The 21,187-nt window shown below is 37.2% G+C and overlaps 2 protein-coding genes across 3 annotated transcripts in view; one reads left to right on the forward strand and one right to left on the reverse strand.

Moving 5' to 3' along the window:
- LOC123531371 (inositol-tetrakisphosphate 1-kinase-like) overlaps positions 1-1,796 on the reverse strand; it is an 84,633-nt gene extending 82,837 nt beyond the window's left edge. The window contains exon 1 of the mRNA XM_045312241.2: positions 1,621-1,796. Coding sequence (XP_045168176.1) covers positions 1,621-1,697 — 77 coding nt within the window. The 5' untranslated portion in view covers positions 1,698-1,796. The remainder of the gene's footprint in view (positions 1-1,620) is intronic.
- Positions 1,797-1,908: 112 nt separating this feature from the next.
- The window catches only part of LOC123531376 (uncharacterized), a 29,242-nt gene continuing 9,963 nt past the window's right edge, over positions 1,909-21,187 (forward strand). Inside the window, exons 1-4 of one of the 2 annotated variants that reach the window (XM_045312281.2) lie at positions 1,909-2,073; positions 12,133-12,221; positions 12,576-12,733; positions 16,034-16,110. In XM_045312281.2, the coding sequence (XP_045168216.2) occupies positions 12,149-12,221; positions 12,576-12,733; positions 16,034-16,110 (308 nt within the window). In that variant the 5' untranslated portion in view covers positions 1,909-2,073; positions 12,133-12,148. The remainder of the gene's footprint in view (positions 2,074-12,132; positions 12,222-12,575; positions 12,734-16,033; positions 16,111-21,187) is intronic. The other variant, XM_045312272.2, reaches the window with a different exon arrangement.

Below are 21,187 nucleotides of genomic sequence, written 5' to 3' on the forward strand. Positions count from 1 at the left end.
CAGGTAGATACGATGAAGGGAAGCCCTGCTCCGGCTGCTGCTGAGACAATGTCCGTGGATACTGCTAGTGCTTCCGTTAATGACGACATGTGAACCTCGATTGGATGTCACCACAGGAGTCTGATATTCTATCAATAAGACCATAAAAGTCTATCTTTACAAAAAATACCCCTTATATACATAAAATAACGCACGGAACACAGGGTGATCGCAATTTAGCGAGCGTAGTTAAGAAATAACACTAAAATACACCTACCACACTCGACAGCATTCAAATCTGATACACTTTACAAGAGTAATCAGACATTTTCTGAGGTTTTCTGAGATTTTCAGCTGTCGCCGAAAATCTCACTTCACAAGAGTAATCAGATATTTTCTGAGGTTTTCTGAGATTTTCGGCGACAGCTGAAAATCTCAGAAAACCTCAGAAAATGTCTGATTACTCTTGTAAAGTGTATCAGATTTGAATGCTGTCGAGTGTGGTAGGTGTATTTTAGTGTTATTTCTTAACTACGCTCGCTAAATTGCGATCACCCTGTGTTCCGTGCGTATTTTCAGGGGACCCTGGGTTTTTGACGTTTCATTCCTGGTGTTTATTTTATATATATAGGGGGTATTTTTTGTAAAGATAGACTTCTATGGTCTTATTGATAGAATTTCAGACTCCTGTGATGTCACCTAACTGATTTAATAAAAGAAAATAAAAGTTGCCTGTTTTCAATAGATTATGTTCTGTACAATACTTCTTATATATTCACATTAGTTTGATATCTGTAATACTCAACTGACCTTAATTTAAGGGGTTATGATCAGATGTCATATCTCCAGAATGAATTCCCCCCTCCCTTGAAAAGGACGCGAAATTCCCCCCTCCAAGGGCCCCGGCCCCAATCCCCCAAAATGTAGAGAGGGCCCTGTAATTATCCTAATATTGCTTGGAAATAAAATTTTGTACTTTTTTCATAACAATGACACCAGTAGTAATGACCCTGTATGCATTATGCCCCATTATATTTGTCAATAACAGCATCTACAGGTGAAATAAATATATTGTATATACAAAATGTAGCTATCAATAGGTTGGAGTATTCACCTGGATCGAGAGACATTCTCTAGACCTAAAAACTCAATCGAAAGACTGTATTTAGCTAAAGTGATGAAAAACCATGAAATCTTAATTAAAACAATCATTTCATTACAGTTGCATTATTTATTCATTTAAACAACTTGTTATTTCAAATTAATTTACGTATTATACTTTAAAATTCATAAAAGTTAGCTTAAAAGAACTATAATGCTTAATCAAAATTCCCAAATAATTTGGATTTTGAACATTTAATTTTATTAGAAGAAAGATAATTTTCTATCTTTAAAATAAATTTGTGCATTCTATTTTTAAAATGATCGAGTGTTTTAACTAATTATTCTTTCACTGATTTTCATTGCTCAAGTTAATTTGAGTCTTTAGACTGAAAGACATTTTTTGAATGAGCGACAGTGTTTAGATCAAGAGACTGTCTCTGAATCCAGGTTGAGTCTCCGACCTGATCAAACACTTGTAATGTACACAACAACCATAATAAATAGTAAATACAGCAGTTCCCTATAACTGGTTTATACCTGAACATATCCACATGTTCTTCAAAATTGAGCTTTTTGCTCTTTTTCTCACTCATCCAATATCCAACACGCTTCATCGTGGCTGCATAACACAATAAACTTTAAAATGAATACTATTCACATGTTTTTGCAAGTAAAAACATCTCTGGAACTGCACAAACTTCCTACTTAGTAATCATTCCGTTCCAGTTGAACGAGCACTTGCAAATATATCCGAATGTGTAGACTGTGTTTCTTTTACGTACTTGGCGATGCGCAATTTACTGTTATTTTCCGAAATACAGTCTACAGTCGTAAGAACGTGGTTGAACGTAAACAACTTTAGGAGTTTGCTGATATTTCTCAAAGTAGAATATGACACGCATCGTGTTCACATTTTATACATTTCCAACAAGTTCATATTCGAAAATGGCTGGAAATTAAGAACTAACTTTTTCCCAAAAAATTGTTAAGGTAATGTTCTAACTGAACTAATATTTGGCTGTAACAAATTCGGATAATCTGAGATAATTTGTATTTTATGTATCTTTCAGGAGTGATGGGCAAATATAGGTATATCCTGCTCATGTATAGGCCTCCATTTTATCTGTGGTATTTGACTAATAATGACCTTTAATGAATGCTAAAGTACACCCTGGGAGAGAAAATACCAAGGTCCCTACTGGGGCTCAAACCATAATCCCTAGGTGGTCACTCTAGCCATGTTGCTAAAGGGTTAACCCAACAGCAAGGCTGTTGGAAGTGGTCTATAAACCTACTATCTCTACACTTCTCCCCCTTTACTTTTCAGAGCTCACTAGCTCTCCAGTCTGGAATGACACACCATATGCCCACCACATGAGCCCATCAAACATCCTCATCGCCATTAAAGTAAACCCTGGGAGAGAAAATACCTAGGTCCCTACTGGTGCTTGAACCCTGGACCCAATCTGACTAAAGTACATATCCTATTACGCTACGCATAGGATCTGAGAACGACCTATTCATGGCCTCGTTCTGACGGCCCTTTCGCTAGCCAATCAGAGCCTAGCTTACAACATTTTGCAAATCTACCTGTAGCCTTGACTTTTAATATTTACAATTCTTATGTCGTATTGTGTCAGATGACCGCTTAGCTCAGTCGGTAGGCCACTTGTTTTGTAAGCGAGGGGTCCCGGGTTCGAGCCCTGATATAACTGTATATTTTTCTTACTCTTTGGCATTCGAACAAGTCGTCTGATTGGTTAAAATAAAAATAGCAATACTGGAAATCCAAAATATACAGAAGACGTATGTGAATAGGTCGTTCTCAGATCTTCGTTTAGAAGATCAAGTACTTCAGTCAGATTGACCCTGGACCTTGTGATCCATCTTACCACGCTACTAAAGAGTTAACCCAACAGCAAGGCTGTTGGAAGTGGCCTATAAACCTAGTATCACTACAGTACAAAGCTATATTTTGAGAGAATACTTGTCAAGAACAGCTGAACAGGTCTCAGAAAAGTCACAAATTAGCTACATATAGCTAGAAGTAGTTATAAAACCAATATCAATAATGCAGAATATGTTGAAATCAAATGCAGAATGGTCATAATGGCATCCAAATGGTTTGTAAGATGAAAGACAATACCACAAAATCAAGATCTTTCGGTCGCATTTCCAATAAAGGTAGCAATATTTTGCAATAAATCATTGGTGAACGCAGTGATTTTTTTGTGCTGATTTGACTCCGAAATTCAGTGTCTTCCCAAATGACAAAAATGGTCAAAATTCCCAAAAAATGCTTAAAAATTCCCCTTAACAAGATGACTTTTCCCAATTAGATCGATTTCTTGTGAAAGTTGAACTAAAACGATGCAAATAATCATAAAAATTCCGACTCTAATTATGGTTTATTCGCAGAATTTTGTTGACAATTCGAAGCGTGTTGTTTACATAAAACGGGTCATGGCATAGTACGGCATTTAGTATGACTTCATCACGGTCGCTAAACGCTTTTTCATGCGTCAAAATGAGTCCGAAAAAAACTGTTAGAAAATTACCTAAATTATCGAAAAATGTCGCATAATTCCAAATATTATAATAAGAAAATAAAACTGAAACACGCCATCGGTACTTCGGACATTCGAATATCTTTTGGTAAAGTTAAAGAGAAATCAAATTCAAATCAAACATCAGAAAAGCAAAGTGATCTGTCCAAGAAATCTGAGTCCCCACAAAATGACCCTCAGAAATCAACAGAAGCTCATGCTGACCCTAAGTTATCTGAGCCATCAGATCCTGTACACATCAGAAAATAACCTGTCTGACCTGTCTGTTCAACCTCAGTGCATATTTGAATGAAATAAATTTACGTTAAAATAAAACTTTTCAAAATGATTTCTTTATTAAGTTTTGTTAATTTTTCCCAATTTTGAAGTTTATCGCACTAAAAATTCCCAATTTAAAAGGCATGGGCTGTTGCCAAAAAAAGTAAAAAATCACTGGAACGTTTCACTTGTGAGAGTCATCGTAGCATAAGACAAAAATTTAGTAGTGACTTATCGCAGAAATCCCCAACATGTATTGAAACTGAAACTGCATAGATCTCCTTTCTTTGTGATTGTCTTTTGCCTCATAAACCATTTGAATTGGATAATAACTGTTTTATATTTGATATTGACATATGTTGAACAAAATAGGAGAAACTGATGCAGTACTTATAATAGCTGTGGGTGAGTCATCAATTGTGATAGCCAAGTGTTCTGGGGATGACATTCTACATTTCATAAGAGTATAATAGCTATAGCTTTCAGATTTTTCACAATGTCTAAGGATCCCTTTTGACTTTAGGGTCAGTGGTGCAAAGGTCAAGGTCTGAGGGACTTTATTTCATTTCTGGTAGTACTTCAAAATCTTGCTGTAGCGTTAGGGTATGTTCTCTGTGTGAAGTAGTGCCTGTTTTGGGTTTGTTCTCTGTGTTAAGTATGTTCTCTGTGTGAAGTAGTGCCTGTTTTGGGTTTGTTCTCTGTGTTAAGTATGTTCTCTGTGTGAAGTAGTGTCTGTGTTGGGTTTGCTCCCTGTGTTAAGTATGTTCTCTGTGTGAAGCAGTGTCTGTGTTGGGTTTGTTCTCTGTGTTAAGTATGTTCTCTGTGTGAAGTAGTGCCTGTTTTGGGTTTGTTCTCTGTGTTAAGTATGTTCTCTGTGTGAAGTAGTGTCTGTGTAGGGTTTGTTCATACTCTGTATTAAGTATGTTCTCTGTGTGAAGTAGTGCCTGTTTTGGGTTTGTTCTCTGTGTTAAGTATGTTCTCTGTGTGAAGTAGTGTCTGTGTTGGGTTTGTTCTCTGTGTTAAGTATGTTCTCTGTGTGAAGTAATGTCTGTGTTGAACTTGCTCCCTGTGTTAAGTATGTTCTCTGTGTGAAGTAGTGTCTGTTTTGGGTTTGTTCTCTGTGTTAAGTATGTTCTCTGTGTGAAGTAGTGTCTGTGTTGGGTTTGTTCTTTGTATTAAGTATGTTCTCTGTGTGAAGTAGTGCCTGTGTGGAGTTTGTTCTCTGTGTTAAGTATGTTCTCTGTGTGAAGTAGTGCCTGTTTTGGGTTTGTTCTCTGTGTTAAGTATGTTCTCTGTGTGAAGTAGTGTCTGTGTAGGGTTTGTTCATACTCTGTATTAAGTATGTTCTCTGTGTGAAGTAGTGCCTGTTTTGGGTTTGTTCTCTGTGTTAAGTATGTTCTCTGTGTGAAGTAGTGTCTCTGTTGGGTTTGTTCTCTGTGTTAAGTATGTTCTCTGTGTGAAGTAGTGTCTGTTTTGGGTTTGTTCTCTCTGTTAAGTATGTTCTCTGTGTGAAGTAGTGCCTGTGTTGGGTTTGTTCTCTGTGTTAAGTATGTTCTCTGTGTGAAGCAGTGTCTTTGTTGGGTTTGTTCTCTGTGTTAAGTATGTTCTCTGTGTGAAGTAGTGTCTGTGTTGGGTTTGTTCTCTGTGTTAAGTATGTTCTCTGTGTGAAGTAGTGTCTGTGTTGGGTTTGTTCTCTGTGTTAAGTATGTTCTCTGTGTGAAGTAGTGTCTGTGTTGGGTTTGTTCTCTGTGTTAAGTATGTTCTCTGTGTGAAGTAGTGTCTGTGTTGGGTTTGTTCTCTGTGTTAAGTATGTTCTCTGTGTGAAGTAGTGTCTGTGTTGGGTTTGTTCTCTGTGTTAAGTATGTTCTCTGTGTGAAGTAGTGCCTGTTTTGGGTTTGTTCTCTGTGTTAAGTATGTTCTCTGTGTGAAGTAGTGTCTGTGTTGGGTTTGTTCTCTGTGTTAAGTATGTTCTCTGTGTGAAGTAGTGCCTGTTTTGGGTTTGTTCTCTGTGTTAAGTATGTTCTCTGTGTGAAGTAGTGTCTTTGTTGGGTTTGTTCTCTATGTTAAGTATGTTCTCTGTGTGAAGTAGTGCCTGTTTTGGGTTTGTTCTCTGTGTTAAATATGTTCTCTGTGTGAAGTAGTGCCTGTTTTGGGTTTGTTCTCTGTGTTAAGTATGTTGTCTGTGTGAAGTAGTGTCTGTGTTGGGTTTGTTCTCTGTGTTAAGTATGTTCTCTGTGTGAAGTAGTGCCTGTTTTGGGTTTGTTCTCTGTGTTTAGTATGTTCTCTGTGTGAAGCAATGTCTTTGTTGGGTTTGTTCTCTGTGTTAAGTATGTTCTCTGTGTGAAGTAGTGCCTGTTTTGGGTTTGTTCCCTGTGTTAAGTATGTTCTCTGTGTGAAGTAGTGTCTGTGTTGGGTTTGTTCTTTGTGTTAAGTATGTTCTCTGTTTGAAGTAGTACCTGTTTTGGGTTTGTTCTCTGTGTTAAGTATGTTCTCTGTGTGAAGTAGTGCCTGTTTTGGGTTTGTTCTCTGTGTTAAGTATGTTCTCTGTGTGAAGTAGTGTCTCTGTTGGGTTTGTTCTCTGTGTTAAGTATGTTCTCTGTGTGAAGTAGTGTCTGTTTTGGGTTTGTTCTCTCTGTTAAGTATGTTCTCTGTGTGAAGTAGTGCCTGTTTTGGGTTTGTTCTCTGTGTTAAGTATGTTCTCTGTGTGAAGCAGTGTCTTTGTTGGGTTTGTTCTCTGTGTTAAGTATGTTCTCTGTGTGAAGTAGTGTCTGTGTTGGGTTTGTTCTCTGTGTTAAGTATGTTCTCTGTGTGAAGTAGTGTCTGTGTTGGGTTTGTTCTCTGTGTTAAGTATGTTCTCTGTTTGAAGTAGTGTCTGTGTGGTTTGTTCTCTGTGTTAAGTATGTTCTCTGTGTGAAGTAGTGTCTGTGTTGGGTTTGTTCTCTGTGTTAAGTATGTTCTCTGTGTGAAGTAGTGTCTGTGTTGGGTTTGTTCTCTGTGTTAAGTATGTTCTCTGTGTGAAGTAGTGCCTGTTTTGGGTTTGTTCTCTGTGTTAAGTATGTTCTCTGTGTGAAGTAGTGTCTGTGTTGGGTTTGTTCTCTGTGTTAAGTATGTTCTCTGTGTGAAGTGGTGCCTGTTTTGGGTTTGTTCTCTGTGTTAAGTATGTTCTCTGTGTGAAGTAGTGTCTTTGTTGGGTTTGTTCTCTATGTTAAGTATGTTCTCTGTGTGAAGTAGTGCCTGTTTTGGGTTTGTTCTCTGTGTTAAATATGTTCTCTGTGTGAAGTAGTGCTGTTTTGGTTTGTTCTCTGTGTTAAGTATGTTGTCTGTGTGAAGTAGTGTCTGTGTTGGGTTTTCTCTGTGTAAGTATGTTCTCTGTGTGAAGTAGTGCCTGTTTTGGGTTGTTCTCTGTGTTTAGTATGTTCTCTGTGTGAAGCAATGTCTTTGTTGGGTTTTTCTCTGTGTTAAGTATGTTCTCTGTGTGAAGTAGTGCCTGTTTTGGGTTTGTTCCCTGTGTTAAGTATGTTCTCTGTGTGAAGTAGTGTCTGTGTTGGGTTTGTTCTTTGTGTTAAGTATGTTCTCTGTTTGAAGTAGTACCTGTTTTGGGTTTGTTCTCTGTGTTAAGTATGTTCTCTGTGTGAAGTAGTGCATGTTTTTGGTTTGTTCTTTGTGTTAAGTATGTTCTCTGTGTGAAGTAGTGTCTGTGTTTGGTTTGTTCTCTGTGCTAAGTATGTTCTCTGTGTGAAGTAGTGCCTGTTTTGGGTTTGTTCTCTGTGTTAAGTATGATCTCTGTGTGAAGCAGTGTCTTTGTTGGGTTTGTTCTCTGTGTTAAGTATGTTCTCTGTGTGAAGTTGTGCCTGTTTTGGATTTGTTCTCTATGTTAAGTGTGTTCTCTGTGTGAAGTAGTGTCTGTGTTGGGTTTGTTCTCTCTGTTAAGTATGTTCTCTGTGCAAAGCAGTGCCTGTTTTGGGTTTGTTCTCTATGTTAAGTATGTTCTCTGTGTGAAGCAGTGTCTTTGTTGGGTTTGTTCTCTGTGTTAAGAATGTTCTCTGTGTGAAATAGTGTCTGTGTTGGGTTTGTTCTCTGTGTTAAGTATGTTCTCTGTGTGAAGCAGTGTCTGTGTTGGGTTTGTTCTCTGTGTTAAGTATGTTCTCTGTGTGAAGTAGTGCCTGTTTTGGGTTTGTTCTCTGTGTTAAGTATGTTCTCTGTGTGAAGTAGTGTCTGTGTAGGGTTTGTTCTCTGTGTTAAGCATGTTCTCTGTGTGAAGTAGTGTCTGTGTAGGGTTTGTTCTCTGTATTAAGTATGTTCTCTGTGTGAAGTAGTGCCTGTTTTGGGTTTGTTCTCTGTGTTAAGTATGTTCTCTGTGTGAAGTAGTGCCTGTGTTGGGTTTGTTCTCTCTGTTAAGTATGTTCTCTGTGTGAAGTAGTGTCTGTGTAGGGTTTGTTCTCTGTATTAAGTATGTTCTCTGTGTGAAGTAGTGTCTGTGTAGGGTTTGTTCTCTGTGTTAAGTATGTTTCTGTGTGAAGTATGCCTTGTTGGGTTTGTTCTCTCGTTAAGTAGTTCTCTGTGTGAAGTAGTGTCTGTTAGGGTTGTTCTCTGTATTAAGTATGTTCTCTGTGTGAAGTAGTGCTTTGTTGGGTTTGTTCTCTGTGTTAAGTATGTTCTCTGTGTGAAGTAGTGCCTGTTTTGGGTTTGTTCTCTCTGTTAAGTATGTTCTCTGTGTGAAGTAGTGCCTGTTTTGGATTTGTTCTCTGTGTTAAGTGTGTTCTCTGTGTGAAGTAGTGTCTGTGTTGGGTTTGTTCTCTGTGTTAAGTATGTTCTCTGTGCAAAGCAGTGCCTATTTTGGGTTTGTTTTCTGTGTTAAGTATGTTCTCTGTGTGAAGCAGTGTCTTTGTTGGGTTTGTTGTACCCCCCAACAACAAAGTTGTAAGGGGGGGTATACTGGTTTCAGGTTGTCTGTCTGTCCGTCTGTCCGTAGACGCAATCTTGTGCGCACCATCTCTCCTTATCCCCTTGACAGAATTTAATGAAACTTCACACAAGTGATCAGTACCAACAGAAGTTGTGCATGGGGCATGTTAGGTTCTTTTAGAAAAAAAATTTGAAGAGTTATTGGACTTTGTTTTTTTGTTACTATACTATATACATAGACACAATCTTGTGCGCACCATCTCTCCTCATCCCCTTGACACAATTTAATGAAACTTCACACAAGTGATCAGTACCAACAGTAGTTGTGCATGGGGCATGTTAGGTTCTTTTAGAAAAAAAATTGCAGAGTTATGGGACTTTGTTTTTTTGTTACTATACTTTATACATAGACACAATCTTGTGTGCACCATCTCTCCTCATCCTCTTGACACAATTTAATGAAACTTCACACAAGTGATCAGTAACAACAGTAGTTGTGCATGGGGCATGTTAGGTTCTTTCAGCGACATAAATTGCAAAGTTATGGGACTTTGTTTCTTGTTAACATACTATGTACATACAGTCTGCATATGCAATCTTGTGCGTGCCTAATCTACCAAACCCTTACACACAATTTAATGAAACTTCACACAAGTGATCAGTACCAACCCTAGTTTGTGCATGGTCATGTTACATTCTTTTAGATGAATATTCTGCATAGTTATGGGACTTTGTTTTTTGTTACTATACTGTATACATACAGTCTATATACATACAGTCCACATAATTATGCAATCTTGTGTGCGTCAAATTGCAATGTACTGTGTCAGTGCATGCGGGGGGTACATTCATCACCTTTAGTGATAGCTCTTGTTCTCTATGTTAAGTATGTTCTCTGTGTGAAGTAGTGTCTGTGTTGGGTTTGTTCTCTGTGTTAAGTATGTTCTCTGTGTGAAGTAGTGTCTGTGTTGGGTTTGTTCTCTGTGTTAAGTATGTTCTCTGTGTGAAGTAGTGCCTGTTTTGGGTTTGTTCTCTGTGTTAAGTATGTTCTCTGTGTGAAGTAGTGCCTGTTTTGGGTTTGTTCTCTGTGTTAAGTATGTTCTCTGTGTGAAGTAGTGTCTGTGTTGGGTTTGTTCTCTGTGTTAAGTATGTTCTCTGTGTGAAGTAGTGCCTGTTTTGGGTTTGTTCTCTGTGTTAAGTATGTTCTCTGTGTGAAGCAGTGTCTTTGTTGGGTTTGTTCTCTATGTTAAGTATGTTCTCTGTGTGAAGTAGTGCCAGTTTTGGGTTTGTTCTCTATGTTAAGTATGTTCTCTGTGTGAATTAGTGTCTTTGTTGGGTTTGTTCTCTGTGTTAAGTATGTTCTCTGTGTGAAGTAGTGGCTGTTTTGGGTTTGTTCTCTGTTATAAGTATGTTCTCTGTGTGAAGCAGTGTCTTTGTTGGGTTTGTTCTCTGTGTTAAGTATGTTCTCTGTGTGAAGTAGTGGCTGTTTTGGGTTTGTTCCCTGTGTTATGTATGTTCTCTGTGTGAAGTAGTGTCTGTGTTGGGTTTGTTCTTTGTGTTAAGTATGTTCTCTGTGTGAAGTAGTGCCTGTTTTGGGTTTGTTCTCTGTGTTAAGTATGTTCTCTGTGTGAAGTAGTGCCTGTTTTTGGTTTGTTCTTTGTGTTAAGTATGTTCTCTGTGTGAAGTAGTGTCTGTGTTGGGTTTGTTCTCTATGTTAAGTATGTTCTCTGTGTGAAGTAGTGCCTGTTTTGGGTTTGTTCTCTGTGTGAAGTAGTGTCTGTTTTGGGTTTGTTCTTTGTGTTAAGTATGTACTCTGTGTGAAGTAGTGTCTGTGTTGGGTTTGTTTTCTATGTTAAGTATGTTCTCTGTGTGAAGTAGTGCCTGTTTTGGGTTTGTTCTCTGTGTGAAGTAGTGTCTGTTTTGGGTTTGTTCTCTGTGCTAAGTATGTTCTCTGTGTGAAGTAGTGCCTGTTTTGGGTTTGTTCTCTGTGTTAAGTATGTTCTCTGTGTGAAGCAGTGTCTTTGTTGGGCTTGTTCTCTGTGTTAAGTATGTTCTCTGTGTGAAGTTGTGCCTGTTTTGGATTTGTTCTCTGTGTTAAGTGTCTTCTCTGTGTGAAGTAGTGTCTGTGTTGGGTTTGTTCTCTGTGTTAAGTATGTTCTCTGTGCAAAGCAGTGCCTGTTTTGGGTTTGTTCTCTGTGTTAAGTATGTTCTCTGTGTGAAGCAGTGTCTTTGTTGGGTTTGTTCTCTTGTGTTAAGTATGTTCTCTGTGTGAAGTAGTGTCTGTGTTGGGTTTGTTCTCTGTGTTAAGTATGTTCTCTGTGTGAAGTAGTGTCTGTTTTGGGTTTGTTCTCTGTGTTAAGTATGTTCTCTGTGTGAAGTAGTGCCTGTTTTGGATTTGTTCTCTGTGTTAAGTATGTTCTCTGTGTGAAGTAGTGTCTGTGTTGGGTTTGTTCTCTGTGTTAAGTATGTTCTCTGTGTGAAGAAGTGCCTGTTTTTGGTTTGTTCTCTGTGTTAAGTATGTTCTCTGTGTGAGGCAGTGTCTTTGTTGGGTTTGTTCTCTATGTTAAGTATGTTCTCTGTGTGAAGTAGTGCCAGTTTTGGGTTTGTTCTCTGTTAAGTATGTTGTCTGTGTGAAGTAGTGTCTGTGTTGGGTTTGTTCTCTGTGTTATGTATGTTCTCTGTGTGAAGTAGTGCCTGTTTTGGGTTTGTTCTCTGTGTTTAGTATGTTCTCTGTGTGAAGCAGTGTCTTTGTTGGGTTTGTTCTCTGTGTTAAGTATGTTCTCTGTGTGAAGTAGTGCCTGTTTTGGGTTTGTTCCCTGTGTTAAGTATGTTCTCTGTGTGAAGTAGTGTCTGTGTTGGGTTTGTTCTTTGTGTTAAGTATGTTCTCTGTGTGAAGTAGTGCCTGTTTTGGGTTTGTTCTCTGTGTTAAGTATGTTCTCTGTGTGAAGTAGTGCCTGTTTTTGGTTTGTTCTTTGTGTTAAGTATGTTCTCTGTGTGAAGTAATGTCTGTGTTGGGTTTGTTCTCTATGTTAAGTATGTTCTCTGTGTGAAGTAGTGCCTGTTTTTGGTTTGTTCTCTGTGTTAAGTATGTTCTCTGTGTGAAGTAGTGTCTGTGTTGGGTTTGTTCTCTATGTTAAGTATGTTCTCTGTGTGAAGTAGTGTCTGTGTTGGGTTTGTTCTTTGTATTAAGTATGTTCTCTGTGTGAAGTAGTGCCTGTTTTTGGTTTGTTCTCTGTGTTAAGTATGTTCTCTGTGTGAAGTAGTGTCTGTGTAGGGTTTGTTTGTAGGTAATTAAGTATGTTCTCTGTATATTTTGCAGAGTTAAGCCAGCAAAGATGTGGAACTGTAAGGTGTTGATTCCTCCACCATACTGTGAAATGAAAACATTACTGAAACCAGCAGAAAAAGGTATGTTCATTAACAGTAAACGGTGAGATACTGATGAAGAAAGCTGTTCTTTCTTTTATAGATTTTATGAACATTTCTTTGTCTTCTGTATGGAGAAAACAAGTCCTGGTTTTCCTTTTTTAGGACATATAACTCTTCAAGGTTTCCTTTAGTGAAATCCACTAATAAAGCTGTTAGTTTGGCAAATTCTTTTACATGAGAAAGTACCAAGTTTCATTAATTTTACATGACAGAAGTATAAATTTTCTGTACTACATAGGAAATAGAATAAAAGTGCTGTATCATGCACTTGTACATAATATACTGTGTCCTTGAAGTTAAATTCCGTTTTTAAAATAATCTTTTTTTTTATAGGATGTTTATTAGAAGCCAGGAAGTTTTTAAAGAAATCTGATGGACCAATAAATGACCATATGAAGTTAATGACAGCAGAACTGTACATGACAAAACGTATCATTTACAAACTGAGTAACCAGTTCAGGAGTGACAAAGGTCTGAAAACTCTTAAACAGGTTTGTTTTTGGTCATTTTGTTACGCCTGACTGACAGCTGGGTGACATAGCTAAACTTTTGTTTTTTTCTCATGGTTGAAGACCAAGTCGGATGCATAGCAGAGCAGGAAAGCATATACTATGAAGAACTGCAGATCTAAATTGAAGGGTTATGAAGGCAGAATAGTGGATGAAAACTTAAAATCCTTCAAATAATTATACAAATGATATTTCTCCTATTACACTGACATGAGATAAAAAAGATAGGTTGTTTCATATTTTTACATCATGCATGCCCATTTTAGTCAACTATTGATAGAATAAAGAAGGCTGTTGTACTAGCAATATGCATCAGATATTGCTGTTGCTTTCAGGGAAAGCTTCTCAATGTCACTGTATTGTTTTAACTACTATCCTTGTTATCATCAAAATCTCACTGAAAGATCAGTCTTGGTAATGGGCAGACATCTTCTAGTTAAGGATCAGGTACCCAAACGGTCAAGGTCACTTTGTTATCCCCCGCCGATGAAATCAGGAAGGGGGTATTGAAATGGCGTCCGTCATTCACGTCCGTGCGTGCGTGCGTGTGTCCGTCAGCAGTCATATCTCAGTAACTACCTGGTAGAATTTCATGAAACTTGAAATAAACATGAATCAACATACTGCGATGATGCCCGTCAAGTTTTTTTTTTTTATTGGTCAATTTTCCTTAGAGTTATTGCCCTTGATTTAATGAAAAATGTCCGTCCACAGCCATTTCTCAGTAACTGTCATGTAGAATTTCATAAAACTTGAAATAAACATGCACCAACATACTGTGATGATGCTTCTCAAGTGTTTTTTTAGCTCATCTGATTTTTTGAAAAAAAATGATGAGTTATTTCATCATTGAGCGGTTGTCGGCGTCGGGCGGTGTCGGCGTCGGGGTTGCCGGTAATTTTTATGTTTTTGGGCAGCTTTTCTCCAAACTATCAAAGCTATTGCTTTTAAACTTGGAAAACTTGTTTACCATCATAAGCTGACCCCGTATAGCAAGAAACAAACTCCTCTTGTTTTTGCCAGATTTTTTTGGCCCTTTTGTACTTAGAAAAAATCAATTTTTTGGGTTAATTTTTTTGTTAAGGCAACTTTTTTCCTAAACATCAAAGCTTTGCTTTTAAACTTTGGAATACTTTCACCCAAAGCAACCCTTACATCAAAAACGAACTCCTCTTCTTTTTTCAAATTTATTCCCCTTTAGACTGAAAATCAGTTTTCTTTTTTGGGTTTAAATTTTTTTTAGGTCCTTTTAAAAACCTAAACACAAAGCTATTGCTTTTAAAAAATTCCACTTGTTTTACCATCATAAATTGACCCCGTATACAAAAACATAACTCCGTCCGCTTTTGAAGATTTATGGCCCCTTTGGACTTAGAAAAAAAACAGATTTCTTGGGTTAAGTTTTTGTTTAGGGCAACTTTTTCTTTTAAACTATCAAAGCTATTGCTTTGAAACTTGCCCCCAAAACTTGTTCACCATCATAAGCTGACCCCGTTTCCCAAAAACATAACTCCATCCTGCTTTTTGCAAAATTATTGCCCCTTTTGGGCTTTGAAAAACATTTTTTTGGTTTATATTATGTTAAGTCAACTTTTCTCATAAACTACAAAGCTATTGCTTTTAAACTTTCAAAATTTTTCACCATAAAGCTGCCGTAAGCAACACAAACTCCCTCCGCCTTTTTTTTCAATTATTATTTCCCCTTTTTTGGGCTTAGAAAACATTTTCTTTGGTTTAGATTTTGTTTTTTTAAATCAAATTTTTTCATAAACACAGCAAGCAAATAACTCCATCCCTTTTTTTCAAAAATTTTTTGCCCCCTTTTGGGCTTTAAAAATCTTTTTTTTGGTTGGTATTATGTTTAACAACTTTTCCATAAACTATCAAAACTATGCTTTAAAACTTTCAACAGTTTTTCACCATCATAAGGGACACTGTACATCAAGAAACATAAACCATCCCCCTTTTTGCAAGAATGAGGCCCTTTTTAGATTAGAAAAATCATGGGGAGGACATATTTTATTACAAAAAAAAATCAGATGAGCTACCCAACTCTGTGTGATGCTCTCAAGTGTTTTTTTTTTTTATTAGTCAATTTCCTTTAGAGTTACTGCCCTTGATTTAACGAAAAATCCACGTCTGCAGCAATTTCTCAGTAACAAGCTGGTAGAATTCAATCATGAAACTTGAGATAAATATGAACCAACATACTTCAATGATGCCTGTCATTTTTTTTAATTGGTCAATTTTCCTTAGAGTTATTGCCCTTTAATTGTTTAAAAATTACAGATTTGTACATAACAAACCAACCAATTGGTAGAATTTCATTAAACGTCTTTCATTCTTTTCCATGAACATTTATTATAAACATGTGAAGTTGTGTACCCACATCTGGTCACCAACTTGCCTTGGTCACACCCCCTCCACCTCCCCCGCTCCCCTCCCCCACATTTTTTTTTTTTTTTCATTCTTAATTTTCCATCAATATTTATAATCAGCATATGATGTTTTGTACCCTCAACCAGTCAACCCCACTGCCCCCCACCACCAAAAAAATAGCATTCATTTTCTGTTAAATTGATTTTGACTAATGAAATTGTTTGCCTCTTATTAACATCCCCGTTACTTTTGCTGGATATACTGTTTTGCCGTTCCTCACCACAAACCCTTTCGGCAGGGAATACCAATTCATCGAATTTGCTTGTTCATATTGTAATAGTATTGTTAACATTTTAGGTAAAAGTCACTGGTTTTGGGGTCAGATTTTGTTACAGTGATGGTTAGAATGTTATTGCACACTTCTAAGTTTCACTGTTTCTTCTTAAACCTAAAATTAATATTATATTGCTTCTAGGATCTTCCACACATACACTTGAAGGTTAAAAAACTATGCATTTATTGCCTAGTGTCTTTTTCAATTCTTTGTGGACAAACACTTTTGAAAATTTGAGTTTACAGTCCTTCCAACAGAATTTTTCTGTTAACATGACCTACATTATGCCAGGTAAGGGAAACACTTTAAAATTGCTATAAATACTATACACCATTTTCCTTTTTCCGCATTTTAAGCTCACCTGACCGCTCGATGTCCATAGTCCGTCGTGCGTTGTTAGTCCATCAACAGTTTCTAAAAAAATTCTTCTTCAGAACCACTGGGCAGATTTATGCCAAGATTTTCAAGTTTTTCAAGTGAATGGCTGAAGAACTGACTGATGTTGTGAGCAGCTTATTCCTGCTTTTACTTTATGTTGAAGTGTTGTACATGTATTTTGATATTTGTAGGTTCATACATGTCTGAAACGTCTTGAAATAGTAAACATAGAGAAACAGTTGGCTGATTCCTTACAGCTTATTGACAAGTAAGATAATGTATTCATTTCACTTTAAATAAACCTGTAATTAGTTGTACCCCCCCGACAACAAAGTTGTAAGAGGGGGTATACTGAAGAATAGCTTCATAAACAATTTCATGGTAATTTTCTTTTAGATGGAAATAAATCATCCACAGTTACATTTATGTTGATTTGTTCCCTGAAGGGGAAGCATATTGTCCGAAGTATTTCTCGGTAACCACTGGTTGGAATTTAGCGGAATTTACTATCAAGAGGTGATATATTTTTTATCTTCGTTTTTCGGTCTAGTGATTTTTCACCAAGTTATTGGTTATTGCCCTTTGATTATTCAATAGTAGAATCCTACAGTACAGTTTTGTCAAGAGTATTTCTCAGCAACCACTGGTTGGAATTAAGCCAAACTTCTTAGGAAGCTTTAGTATTAAGAAGAGATGCGCATATTGTCTTTTTGTTCTGGTCAGGTAATTTTTATACCCCCACCAAACATGTTTGTGGTGGGGGGGGGGGTATATAGTAGTCAGTTTTGTCGCGTCCCGTCCCGTCCCAAAATCTATTATCTCAATTATTACTAAATGGATTTGATTCAAACTTAAAATAGATGTTCCACTTTATCACCCACATCATGTGACACAAGGTGCATAACTCTGACACCAAGTTTTCATGAATTATGTTCCCTTTTACTTAAAATTTAAGGTTAATTTTATTGTATTTTCACTATATCTCAGTTATTACTAAATGGATTTGATTCAAACTTAAAATAGTTGTTCCACCTCATCACCCACATCATGTGACATAAGGTGCTTAACTCTGACGTCAATGTTTTATGAATTATGTCCCTTTTTACTTTAAATTTAAGGTTGATTTTGATGTATTTTCACTATATCGCAGTTTTTACAAGATGGATTTGATTCAAACTTAAAATAGATGTTCCACCTCATCACCCACATCATGTGACACAAGGTGCATAACACTGACACCAATTTTTCATGAATTATGCCTCTTTTTACTTAGAATTTAAGGTTAATTTTGATGTATATTCACTGTATCTCAGTTACTAGTGAATGGATTTTATTTAAACTTAAAATAGATGTTCCACCTCATCACCCACATCATGTGACACAGGTTGCATAACTCTTGACACCAATTTTTCTTGAATTATGTCCTCTTTTATTTAGAATTTAAGGTTAAATTTGATGTATTTTCACTACTGGTCCAGTGCCTAAATCCGGACAGTGCTTAATAATTCGGACACCATTAAAAAACGCTTGTCGGTCGTGATTTTTTACTGGAATGAACATGATCGACGCAGACGAACGCTTTGATGACCAGTTGTCAACAACAGTTTGTGAATGTAAGTATTTCCCGAGAAAATTACCTTCAAATATCCGCACCGCTAAAAGTAAACATTGTGTGTTGCGGGCGATGACGTCATACAGCGCACGCCAGTTATTTGAGGTGCGACGAGGTACTAATTTAATGAGAAAACAATTATTCCTGTTGCAGACGACTCTTTTTCTTAGTTGATCAAAACTGATGTAAAACATGTTTTACATTTCTGTACTACCCTCAGTATTTATATAAGAAATTTAACCGATTTCTGTTATATAATAATTAAGTTCAGTAGAGAAGAAAATGCCAGCATTTTGCAGACAAGTGAAGCAATTCATAAGATCAAATCGGCGCGGCATCATTATAGCGCATAGTTGCATCAAAGAGTATAACGACATCAACAGAATCTGCATGTGTGTAAACATTAATTTCCGCTAAGATAGATTTTATTGCGTATTATATTATTGTTATAATTGGACAGTTATACATTAAATTAGAAACTAGTCCACATGATCACATGATTAACAGGTAATAAAACTTCAATCGAACGGAGATGTCTGTATACAAAATTAACAGAACTGAATCTGACTGCTTTGTTTCAAACAAAGTCGTGTTCATTTTTATTTTTTGGAGCACTGACTCGTTGCATTTCATACCGAAATAGTGTCCGAATATTTAAGCACTCTGAAGGTTGATTTTGACAGCTTTTACTGGCCCACTTCGGATGACTTTATTATGATGAAATCAGCAATATACGATTTTGTTGTTTTGCATAGAGATTTATAAAGAACCTAAAATTATACATTTGAAATGTGATGCAAGTGCGGTTTCGGAATGCAAAGTTATGGTCATAAAACCACCAAAAGTGTCCGGATTTAGGCACTGGACCAGTATATCTCATTCTGATCGGCTTAGAGCCAAAGGGAAGTAACCTTTTTAGCTCACCTGTCACAAAGTGACAAGGTGAGCTTTTGTGATCATGCGGCGTCCGTCGTCCGTCCGTGCGTCCGTCCGTCCGTAAACTTTTTGCTTGTGACCACTCTAAAGGTCACATTTTTCATGGGATCTTTATGAAAGTTGGTCAGAATGTTCATCTTGATGATATCTAGGTCAAGTTCGAAACTGGGTCACGTGCCATCAAAAACTAGGTCAGTAGGTCTAAAAATAGAAAAACCTTGTGACCTCTCTAGAGGCCATATATTTCACAAGATCTTCATGAAAATTGGTCGGAATGTTCACCTTGATGATATCTAGGTCAAGTTCGAAACTGGGTCACGTGCCATCAAAAACTAGGTCAGTAGGTCTAAAAATAGAAAAACCTTGTGACCTCTCTAGAGGCCACATATTTCATAAGATCTTCATGAAAGTTGGTCAGAACGTTCACCTTGATGATATCTAGGTCAAGTTTGAAACTGGGTCACGTGCCTTCAAAAACTAGGTCAGTAGGTCAAATAATAGAAAAACCTTGTGACCTCTCTAAAGGCCATATTTTCCATGGGATCTGTATGAAAATTGGTCTGAATGTTCATCTTGATGATATCTAGATAAAGTTCGAAACTGGGTTACGTATGGTCAAAAACTAGGTCAGTAGGTCTAAAAATAGAAAAACCTTGTGACCTCTCTAGAGGCCATATATTTCATGAGATCTTCATGAAAATTGGTCAGAATGTTCACCTTGATGATATCAAGGTCAAGTTCGAAAGTGGATCACGTGCCTTCAAAAACTAGGTCAGTAGGTCAAATAATAGAAAAACCTTGTGACCTCTCTAGAGGCCATATTTTGCATGGGATCTGTATGAAAGTTGGTCTGAGTGTTCATCTTGATGATATCTAGGTCAAGTTCGAAAGTGGGTCATGTGCCTTCAAAAAGTAGGTCAGTAGGTCAAATAATGAAAAAACGTTGTGACCTCTCTAGAGGCCATATTTTTCATGGGATCTGTATGAAAGTTGGTCTGAATGTTTTTCTTGATGATATATAGGTCAAGTTTGAAACTGGGTCACGTGCCTTAAAAAACTAGGTCAGTAGTTCAAATAATAAAAAAACCTTGTGACCTCTCTAGAGACCATATTTTTCAATGGATCTTCATGAAAATTGGTCAGAATTTTTATCAGCTCACCTGTCACATAGTGACAAGGTGAGCTTTTGTGATCACGCAGCGTCCGTCGTCCGTCGTCCGTCCGTCCGTGCGTTAGTCCGTCCGTCCGTAAACTTTTGCTTGTGACCACTCTAGAGGTCACATTTTTCGTGGGATGTTTATGAAAGTTGGTAAGAATATTCATCTTGATGATATCTAGGTCAAGTTCGAAACTGGGTCACGTGCCATCAAAAACTAGGTCAGTAGGTCAAATAATAGAAAAACCTTGTGACCTCTCTAAAGGCCATATTTTTCATGGGATCTGTATGAAAGTTGGTCTGAATGTTCATCTTGATGATATCTAGGTCAGGTTCGAAACTGGGTCACGTGCGGTCAAAAACTAGGTCAGTAGGTCTAAAAATAGAAAAACCTTGTGACCTCTCTAGAGGCCATATATTTCATGAGATCTTCATGAAAATTGGTCAGATTGTCCACCTTGATGATATCTAGGTCAAGTTCGAAACTGGGTCACATGTCTAAAAAAACTAGGTCAGTAGGTCAAATAATAGAAAAACCTTTTGACCTCTCTAGAGGCCATATTTTTCATGGGATCTGTATGAAAATTATTCTGAATGTTCATCTTGATGATATCTAGGTCAAGTTCAAAAGTGGGTCACGTGCCGTCAAAAACTAGGTCAGTAGGTTAAATAATATGAAAACCTTGTTACCTCTCTAAAGGCCATATTTTTCATGGGATCTGTATGAAAATTGGTCTGAATGTTCATCTTGATGATATCTAGGTCAAGTTCGAAACAGGGTCATGTGCGGTCAAAAACTTGGTCAGTAGGTCTAAAAATAGAAAAACCTTGTGACCTCTCTAGAGGCCATACTTGTGAATGGATCTTCATGAAAATTGGTCAGAATGTTCATCTTGATGATATCTAGGTCAAGTTCGAAAGTGGGGCACGTGCCATCAAAAACTAGGTCAGTAGGTCAAATAATGAAAAAACGTTGTGACCTCTCTAGAGGCCATATTTTTCATGGAATCTGTATGAAAGTTGGTCTGAATGTTTATCTTGATGATATATAGGTCAAGTTTGAAACTGGGTCAACTGCGATCAAAAACTAGGTCAGTAGGTCTTGAAATAGAAAAACCTTGTGACCTCTCTAGAGGCCATACCCTTGAATGGATCTTCATGAAAATTGGTCAGAATGTTCACCTTGATGATATCTAGGTCAAGTTTGAAACTGGGTCACATGCCTTAAAAAACTAGGTCGGTAGGTCAAATAATAAAAAAAACCTTGTGACCTCTCCAGAGGCCATACTTTTTCATGGGATCTGTATGAAAATTGGTCTGAATGTTCATCTTGATGATATCTAGGTCAGTTTTGAAACTGGGTCAACTGTGGTCAAAAACTAGGTCAGTAGGTCTAAAATTAGAAAAATCTTTTGACATCTCTAGAGGCCATATTTTCAATGGATCTTCATGAAAATTGATCTGAATGTTCACCTTGATGATATCTAGGTCATTTTCGAAACTGGGTCACGTGCGGTCAAAAACTAGGTCAGTAGGTAACGTGGGTCACGTGCTATCAAAAACTAGGTCAGTAGGTCAAATTGTAGGAAAACCTTGTGACCTCTCTAAAGGCCATATTTTTCATGGGATCTGTATGAAAGT

Source organism: Mercenaria mercenaria, chromosome 1 (assembly GCF_021730395.1).
Source record: "Mercenaria mercenaria strain notata chromosome 1, MADL_Memer_1, whole genome shotgun sequence".
NCBI lineage: Eukaryota > Metazoa > Mollusca > Bivalvia > Venerida > Veneridae > Mercenaria > Mercenaria mercenaria.